The following is a 9,570-nucleotide window of genomic DNA, read 5'->3' as shown; positions in this document are numbered from 1 at the left end:
ACACTTTTGCTAGGTAGGGAAACCTAACACTGGATCAATGGGTTGGCATGACACAAACTTACTGAACTGCAGAATAGAAGTAGATGTAAAGCTGAAAAAGCACGTTTCAGGCTGACAATTTTGTCTCAAAATGGCTTTGGATGCTTGTGATCAGTCAGAAATTGCGTGTAGTGTAGCAACACCAATGTACTCCTAACTTGCCGGAAGCTCCAGAGGATGAAGCGATGAACTCTGTTGAATATTTCATTTTGAGTTTTTAAGGAATGATGCGTTTTTCAAACTTTCTTTGACCTCTTCTCTAGGCACGTTGCACCAATCGACATTTTTTTTAATGTTACTCGGTAGTTAATTTTTGTTTCATCTTATTTTAACTTTTGTAATAAACAACAATGCTAATGCTTTTATGTAGCCTAATGAGAATAAAATGTTTCTTAAGGCTGTAACCACTATAGAAGTTTATTGGGGGCAGGGGGGGCAAAGCAAGAAACTTAAAGTCCAGAACAAACCCAGGAATTTGTTCCACATATTAATTGAAAACAGAAAGCCAGACACTTCTGTTTCTTTGTCCCCAGCATGTCCTTGCATTGTTCCAGATCTTTTTTTTTTTCATTTTGTCCACAGAGATTTCCTTGGGAGAGTTTGCTGCCGCCTTTTTTCTTCCCCTCCCTCCTGCAGTTTATAACTTAATTTATTTCAGTTCTTATGAAAGCCAGTCTTGCAGTCAAAGCAGGCAAAAGTCTCCATTGGGACAGGGTCAGGTTTGTAGTTTGCCGTTATTAGACATTGCTTAGTACACTGTTGTAGCTAACCTGTTCAAGAGGTAAAATAAACCTGGAAAAGGCTTTCCTTGGAGATATGAACTCTAGCTTGACAAGACCTGAAGCACAGTCTCCAAACTGAATTTAGTCTGTTTATACTTGCATGTAATAACTCCTTGGGAAGTGCTACAGGGAGGAGTTCACATCTCAGGATGTTAGAGACAGTTTCCAAATCTTAATAAGAGAATCATCACAACCTCTCTCGTGAGATTTGGGAAGTAGTCTCTCTCTGTACCTGCCTTTTAGTCTCCCAATTTCACAGATAGGCAGAGTGATTTGATTTTTGAGGAGCTCAGTATCTCAGCCACACTGTCTTTTTGGCAGAGCTTAGAACAGAACCTAAATGTGGGATTTTACAATTTTAATCTTGTACTCTAGCCATAAGGCAGTAGCCAGCGTCACTCATCCTCCCCCTTCCCACGGTCTTGCTCAACTGTAGGTCTAAAGAGGCATTTTGACATTTCCTCTGTCCTGTCCCGTTTCATCCCATCCCATCCCTCCTGGATATCCAGTTGATAGTCCAAATACAGGTTGTTTCTACCTGGGTCTTGGTACAAAGGGGGATGATGCTTGCAGAGACACAGAAGTCACAGCTTGGTCTTCTGGGAGAGAAGGGATTATGCTAGAGCAGTGTAGTCCAGGCTCTAAATAGCCTCAAGACTGAAGGTGGCCCAGAGCCATTTGTCACTTGAATGTGGCCATTGCTTGATGGATCCTACCCCCACAAAAATCTCACTGCACCTTACTGCTCAGGTTGGGAAAGTTTGGTTGCTTCTGTTCCATGAAATAAACCTTTTTATATTGGAAGCAAGATAATTATGTTGTTTGCTTATTGTTATAACTCTTCTCAAAGCTTTTTTTTTTTCCATTTGACCTTTGAAAAATGAAAGCTGACTTTTAATGAGCATGGATGTTATGAAACAGTCGATGATGCTGGTAGTCTTAACTTCTTTTTTCTCATTTGTAAATGGATCTGTTTGTTCAATGCTGTTTTACTGATTGTATAACTGTCTATTAGCAGTTGTGCAGAATGTTAAATCCTTGGGATGGAAAGTGCTCTGCAACCCTGCTGTGTGAATGTAGTGTCAGGTGGGGCTTAAAATCAGTGTGAGGTCTGCAAAGAGGACACAAGGAAGAAATGAGGGTGAGGGGGCAAAGGAACAGGCAGAGAAGGGATGTAGACAGGTGGAGAGATGGTAAAAGTGCAGGTTGGGATATGCTGGAGGAATGCATAGCAGCAGGAAAGGGTGCAATAAATTAAAGTATTAAAATTAAATTAAAAATAAAATTACTGTGTATTGGGTATTGTGGCTCAATACTTCTAAAAAAAAAAATTAAAATTTAATTTCAAGTAGGGAGGGAGGAGTTCATGACAGCAGTTAGCTGGGCAGAACAGCAGAGAATTGAACTTCAAGTAAAGTCAGAATTGGTGGTTGCTGGGTCAAGATGACCACAGTAAATTTGGAAGAAACAGAGTTAAGACTGGATAGCATTCTAAGGGTATGCTGTTGTTCAAACAGGAGTTAAAGGTTTTGTGTAGAAATTGCTGTGTGGTGTTTTGTGGACGTCTGTACTGCTAGTTCGACTAGGTCACATCCTGTGGCACACGTGACGCAAATAGCTCTGGTGTTGCACGTGGCATTGGGGGTGGGGCAGGCAGTGCAATGACTGGTAAGTCAGGGAGCAGACAGAAGAGCAGCAGATTGGGGAGGGGACTGGAGTGGCACTTGGGCATGATTTGGGGCTTAATTTATGGCATGCCTGCCAAAAAGGTTGGCGGACAGGCCATGTCGCGAAGGCTCTAGGTGTGCCCAATGGAATATTTTTACTCTGAATATCCAGGAAGTGGTAGCCGATAATTGAAATAATGTGGCAGCAACTTTTAAACTAGCAAGTCAGATGAAACGAAATGGGTCATTTGTGTGGGCAGAATAAAATTTAAAATGGTCCCAACTGGTTTTAAAGGCTGCACTTTACTTTTATGCACAAACTCTTTTAACTTTGAACACATCCAAGAACAAATTGTACCTGAATCCTGCAGTGATCCTGTGCGCCCATCTGGAGTCCTCATTGACACCACTAAGCCAGAGTACGGGGCCGTAGTTTGCCTACGTGGAGTTTATTGCCGGTCAGTGTTTTAGTCTATGAACTCCAAATGTGCTGGGTCTTGGGGATGGGGATGTAGAGGCAAGACCAGGAAGACTAGGATGTGACCTGGATGCTTGTATCATAAAGGAAGAGTGGAATCCAAGATGACACTGATGTTACTGGCTATACCGACTGGGGAGGAGGGGGGAACAGCAGTATAAATAGTGTGGAATACAGAGAAGACTTGGGAAGGGAAGTAGAGCTTGGTTTTTAACTGCCTGAAGTTTAAACTGATGGTTGACATCTTGGTCTCCAGGGTGTTGTTGTTGCCTGTCACTGACTCATTTTTTGGCTCTGAACAAGTCATTGGACCATTGTGTCTTGAGTTTGGCCATCTGTAAAATGAGGGAGTTGTGAAGTTTGCCTAACGTTCATAAATCATGATGGGATTCTTGGATAATGGGTGTTATATAAATGCACAACAGAATTTCTTTTCCTTTGGTGGGAACATATTATGTCATCTTGGAACTTTTTTCAATTAGTGTTTCCATTTTACTTTAAAATTGAGTATTAAAATCTCATCAATACATGTAACCAAATACAGCATGTGTTATATATGCATTTTGGCTTTGTAATTAGGCAGAGGTCAGTAGTAAGGACCTATATTGATTTTTATAGAAGTAACGTTGCAAACAAACTGGCCATCACTAGATGGCAGTCGATCTCCAATTTTAATAGTAGTTTATAGTCAAAGTTTGAAGGAGGTTACTATGCAGTAAACCCACCAGCCTTGATACTATGACACTATCCCAGCTTTTGTAAATTTGAAGTTGGTCCCTTTCAGATGCTTTATACTAATGGAAGAAATTAGCCTCCACCTCAGTGCTAGATATATTGTGAACTCTGTTGGCTTTGCCTTTTGACTGATCTAGCATGCTTGCTTGCAGTATGTGAAGTTGGACTAGTTTTTAAAGTTTTTTTTAATTAATGCAAGTAAGGAAAGAACCCTCATGCAGGTGACTGTTGGTGTGACTCAGGTTGTAAGAACAGACTTTCTTAAAGATTTTTACTCGGGTTTGGCCCTCAGCACTAAGTCCCAATTTGTCCATGGCGCCTCTTTTTTACTGTGGAGACTGTCCTGAATGCAGAGGATGAAATGGTCAGAAGTAATGTCTGATTCTATCAGATAGCAGACTTTTAACCCTAAATCAATTTAGTACCTTTGAAAATGAGCCACAATAATTTTAAAATGCCTTCGAGGAGCTATTTAGTTCTGATCTCTAAAGGGTTGTTTGTTAGATCTGTTCACTATGGAAAGGCTTCTATATTTTTATAGCCTGTTTTTGATTATATTTTCATCTTGGATAATTATGCTTGAAAGCTAGGAGAGCAGTATTGTAATTAAAGCAGCTGGGGTCTCTGAAATTTAATTTTTAGCAAACTAGGAACTTTGAGTCCTCAAAAATTGACCATAAGAGAATCCATCAAAGCTAGGCTTAGAATTTAGATCTGTCTTATAGAGGAAGTCCTGTGCATTATGCAGTTTTACAGAAGGTTTTTTTAGATTATTATTATTATTCTGCATGCCCTAGAAAATGATTGTAATTTACAGTAAGAAAAAGTTTTTCATACATTGCATCATCAACCTCAATCTTTCTGGAATATCAGCTGCTTACTTGGCTACTGAGACCCTCTGTTTGCCATGCAGAGGCAGGTGGAAGTCTTGCACACTTTTTCTTCATTCCTATGTATGTGAATTCAGGGAAAATATTTAATTGATCAATCTAGAGACTTTCTGTAATGTGATGGCTGTGTTTAAAGCTTCCCCCCAAAGAACCCCTTCCTGGTGTGCATTGCTTTGAACTTGGAAGGACTTGTGTGGTAACGGGGCAGGGATTTAAACCTTTTATACTTTGTTCATGTCGGCAGCAGAGATGACTAGTTTGTGACAGCAGACATAATGGGAAGGCTACATTACTAAGACACTAGGGCTAGGGACAGAAATTTAGATGCAGACTCGTTTAAGTGATCAGAAACCAGTTCAAATCTGTAACGCAACAGAAATTTAGTGCACGTAAACCACTTTCAAAACGACTAAAACCAGTTTAAGATAAACTTAGGTGGATGTAGTATCAGACTTCATTGATTTTTAGGTTAAATTGGTTTATTGAACTTCTGTCCCAGATCCGCTCCAGAGTCAAGTGAACTTAGTCCCGTAGAATCCCAGGATGCTTTGCACTTCCCCTGCAAACCTGCTCTCGTAGGGCGGGTGGGCTAGTGTTGGCCCAAACTATCTGCTTTACCCGAGCAGGGAGGCATGCTCTAGCATCCCCCGGCTTCTGGCCTGGGCCATGGCAGGCAGGTGGCTGCGTTTCTGAAATCAGACGTGGATGTCTGTTCACTTGCTTATCAATTTAATCTACACAGTTTAGACTAGCCTGGAGAGATTGATTTGATTCAGCCTTGGGCTTTCTGATCGTCTGTCCTTGGCGCAAGAGTTGGATGTAAACTCCTTTACTTTTATAAAGGCAACCGTATGCCATTGAATTAATAGCCCTTTGTAGTCAACTGCTGATGTGACTGAACACCAGCTAGAGGTGGAAGCCTCCCTATATGGTTACAAATGGGATTGTGTTAACCTTTTGAAATATTCTTTAATGAAATCCAAATGCCTGGCTGGTAGGGGAAGAAAAAAGAAAAGGCTATATGGGGCCAGAAACATTCATACCCAGGGGTTTCAAAAAAGTAGGCTTCTTGACTTGTTCTATACAGAGGTGAGAGGTTGCTTTTAAAGACTTGAACTTCATGTGTCTGTTCTCTCTGACATCAGTGGGTGACAGGCATTTGCAAATTCTCTTTTAGGTCTGTTTACGATGGCGAAGAGCATGGCCGTTTCATGGAAAAACTGGAAGCCCGAATCCGAAACCACGACAGGGAGATCGAGAAAATGTGCAACTTCCATTACCAGGGCTTTGTGGACTCTATCACAGAGCTGCTGAAAGTTAGGGGTGAAGCTCAGAAGCTGAAGGTGAGAGTTTTTGTAAAGGGGTAACTTTCCCTACACAGTGAGGAGTAAGAAGTTTAACTACAGGGGCAGTGCTAAGGTGGCCGGGCCTCCTCGTGTAGACACATGGTTAGATTTTTTTTTTAAGAGGGTCAGAACTGGAACCAGGGCAGTTAAAGTCCTTCAACTTCTTGGGGGGCTGCACTGTTGGGATATCAAAGTTAGTAACTAGCCAGGCACATGGTTTATTTCAGCCCGAAGATTTCATCTCTAGCAGTACATTTCCCTCCTGGGACACAGGCTCATCATGGTCTCCTTATGATGCTAATAATAACACCAAGTATGCTTTTGCCAAAGATGTAAAAACTCTGTGCGTGTGTTTTTACATCTTTGGCATATATATGTAGGAGGAGAGCATCAGAAGAAAGCCATAAAAGTATTTAAACTTCTGCTCTTCCTTTCACTTATACAGTGTGGAGAATGTGGCACTTTTGATGGGAGTCTTGCACCTTGTCTGGATCCTCCAGATCCTTTATCAATCCAGGCTGACTTCTGTTGTCTACTTCTGTCCTCCACCTTGACTGTCTCTCTTTAAATGGGAAAGGATTAATTAAGAAAAAACTAAAAAAACAAACAAACCAAAAAACTAAAAAAAAAAAAGTACCACGTTCCATAAATAAAAGGATGAAGTAGTAAGCTGAGCATTCTGTAAGCCAGTCTCGTGAGCCCCTCTTCTTGTTCTTCATGAAAACCTTACTATTATTGTCAGCCCTTTCCGTGCTTTGTATACCGATTTATAAATTCTTTGCTGAAAAGCTTTGAGCACATCTGATTTGATGTAGAAATTGTATTGTGCTGACTGGATAGACTGATTTAATTTTTTTCTGTGGTTGTAGTTCTAAAATCCTCAAAACCAGGCAAGGACAGCATGTATCCCTGTTTGTGGTGTTTAGTAGAGAGAGATGTGGGATTTTTTTTTTTTAATGGAGGTCTTGTATGGAATTGGCATTATATTGGGAGCCGTTTTTAAATTACCCTGCATGGACTCACTCTTTGGTGGGATTTTTAGGGCATAGGGAAATAAAATAATCTTCAGAGGAGATGCTTTGCTCCTGCCTGTAAAATGTCAGTGCATCGTAAAGGAAATGAGCAGTTTTTGTGGTGGGCGGGCGGTCTGCCAGGAGAGCAGAAGTTGCTGCAGGAGGTGGGGTGCCGCTGTGCAGATGCTCTGGTGGTAGTGTCTTTCAATAAAAAACAAACAAACCCAAAACGGCAACAACAAAAACTTGAAGCTGAGGTGAATCCTCCTCTCTGTGAACATACTGGGCTGCTGGTCACAAATGGGAGCAGTGTAATGTTTCGGTAGCCAAGGGGCAAGGTAGCTTAGGTAACCAATATTGGGATGCATGTCTCTGGAAGGGACTTGCAGAGATCACCTCGTCCAACTCTCTCTCAAGTAGGAGCACCCCTATCTGAACTATTCTATACAAATCCATTGTCTAACCCGTTAACAAAATGCCATGGTCAACCCTGACACAATCACAAGGCATAACACCCAAATCTGCCACAAGCAAAGCAGGGGGACCATGGTGGCCAATTCCTGTTGCTTCAAGGTTGTTAAAAGGGTTTTTGGTTGTAGCTGTGTTGGTCTAAGGACACAAGCAAGCCAGGTGTTTTAGGCAGAGGTGTATCTTTTATTAGGCCAACTGAGTAGTTGGAAAAAAAATTGTTAGCAGGCTTTTGGGTGCACTTACCCTGCTTGGAGTCTCAGCAGAGACTTCCTATGCCTGAAGAAGGGTGATTGCACCCAGAAGCTTGCTAAGAACTTTTTTTCCAACTACTCAGTTGGTCTAAAAAAAAAAAAAATCACTTCTACTCAAAGAACTCTGTCTGCCAAGGTTGTTAAAATACACTTGAGAGATCTGAGGAGGAGAACCACACCCCCTGCACCAGAAGTAGGCAAAACCCCCACAGTCCATACCAGTATGACTGTGGGGTAAAATTCCTTCCTGATCCTAAGTATGGTGATCAGTCTGACCCGAGTGGAGAGGCAAGTGCTAGCAACTTATGGGTTTGAGTCCCAGCAGGACCCAGTGGCTCATTTTGGTCACAACCCCCAGCCTTAGCTGCAGCCACCACCTAATGGTTATGAAGAAAGCTTCAAATGAACAAAAAAAAGTCCGTGCCCCCCCCCCCAACCCTTAAAATCATGTAGCAGTAGGAGCCTCCCAGCCCCATGTGGCAACCAACAAAACCCAGAAGGATGGGCTTCAAATGTTTGAAGACTGGTATCATGTTCCCTCTTTTCCACCAGCTGAACATACCCATTTTCTTCAGCCGCTCCTCACGTGGCTTGCTGTCCAAGCCCTTGATCATCTGTGTGCCTACCTCTGGACTTCCTCTAACTTGTCCATGTCCTTTTTGAAATGTGGCTCCCTAAACTGCATGTAGTACTCTAGATGAGTCCTAAGTAGTGCCAAATAGAGGCACTATCACCTCCAGTGTCTTGCACCTGATTCCCTTGTTGTTGCATCCCCAAACCGCATGTGTCTTTTGTACAGCTGCATCGCACTGCAGGCTCGTATTGAGTCTGTGATCTACCAAACTTCCCAGATCCTCCTTTTTATGGAGCTGCCATCCAGCTGGGTATTACCCACTTTGTATTTGTGTTTTTGGTTATTCTTCCTGAGGTGCAGCATCTTGCATTTGTCAGCACTAAACTTCATCCTGCTAGCTCCAGCCCCACTTTCCAATCTGTCTTGGTCCTTCTGAATTATGCTCCTGTCCTCCAATGTGTTTGCAGTCCTTCCCAGTTTCATGTTGTCTGCAGACTTGCTCAAGTTGCTTTCTATGCTAGCATCCCAATCATTAAGCAACACAGTGAACAGCACCAAGCCCAGTTCAGTGGGCTCCACTCAATCTCCTGCCATTCTGATGTGGATCCACTTATTACCCTTTGCTTGTGGCCACTGAGCCAGGTATCTCTCCTCCTTTATAGTAGTCTTGTCTAGCCCATGTGTCTTCAGCTTGTTTGTGGGAAGGTCGTAGGAGACCTTGTAAAAAGCTTTGCAGGTACATGATATTAGATGCAGGTGTAGCAGTGGACATAGCCTTCCTGGACTTTCAGAAGGCCTTGGACACTGTCTCTCACCCCGTTCTCACTAAGAAACTGGGGAACTGTGGTGTTGACACCCACACAGTCAGATGTGTCGCCAACTGGCTGGAGGGCCGCACCCAGAGAGTGGTAGTGGACGGGTCATTTTCGATGTGGGGGGATGTGGGCAGTGGGGTTTCCCGGGGCTCGGTCCTCAGGCCCGCACTGTTCAACCTCCTCATCAGTGACTTGGACGAGGGGGTAAAAAGCACCCTGTTCAAATTTGCAAATGGCACTAAGATGTGGGGGGATGGGGGCATGCTAGACAGGAGGAGTAGGCTGCAATCAGGCCTAGACAGGTTACAGGGGTGGGTGGATGAGAATAGGATGGGATTCAACACTGACAAGTGCAAGGTGCTGCACCTGGGGAGGAAGAACCAGCAGCATACCTACAGGTTGGGGAACTCCCTTCTCGGCAGTGCAGAGGTAGAAAAGGATCTTGGAGTCATCATTTGACTCCAAGATGAACATGGGCCGGCAGCGTGGGGATGCGGTCAGGAAGGCCA

The 9,570-nt window shown here is 43.0% G+C and overlaps 1 protein-coding gene across 4 annotated transcripts in view; it reads left to right on the top strand.

Annotated features, from left to right (window-relative positions):
- Positions 1-5,759: 5,759 nt before the first annotated feature.
- Positions 5,760-9,570, top strand: part of EXOC6B (exocyst complex component 6B) — a 430,229-nt gene continuing 426,418 nt past the window's right edge. For all 4 annotated transcript variants that reach the window (XM_019526166.1, XM_019526165.1, XM_019526164.1 and 1 more), the window contains exon 1: positions 5,760-5,934. In XM_019526166.1, coding sequence (XP_019381711.1) covers positions 5,803-5,934 — 132 coding nt within the window. In that variant the 5' untranslated portion in view covers positions 5,760-5,802. The remainder of the gene's footprint in view (positions 5,935-9,570) is intronic.

Source organism: Gavialis gangeticus, unplaced genomic scaffold (assembly GCF_001723915.1).
Source record: "Gavialis gangeticus isolate Ggan-Ray unplaced genomic scaffold, GavGan_comp1, whole genome shotgun sequence".
In the NCBI taxonomy this organism is placed as follows: Eukaryota; Metazoa; Chordata; order Crocodylia; family Gavialidae; genus Gavialis; species Gavialis gangeticus.
Note: the sequence above shows the minus strand (reverse complement) of the source record. Positions and strands in the feature narration are given on the sequence as shown.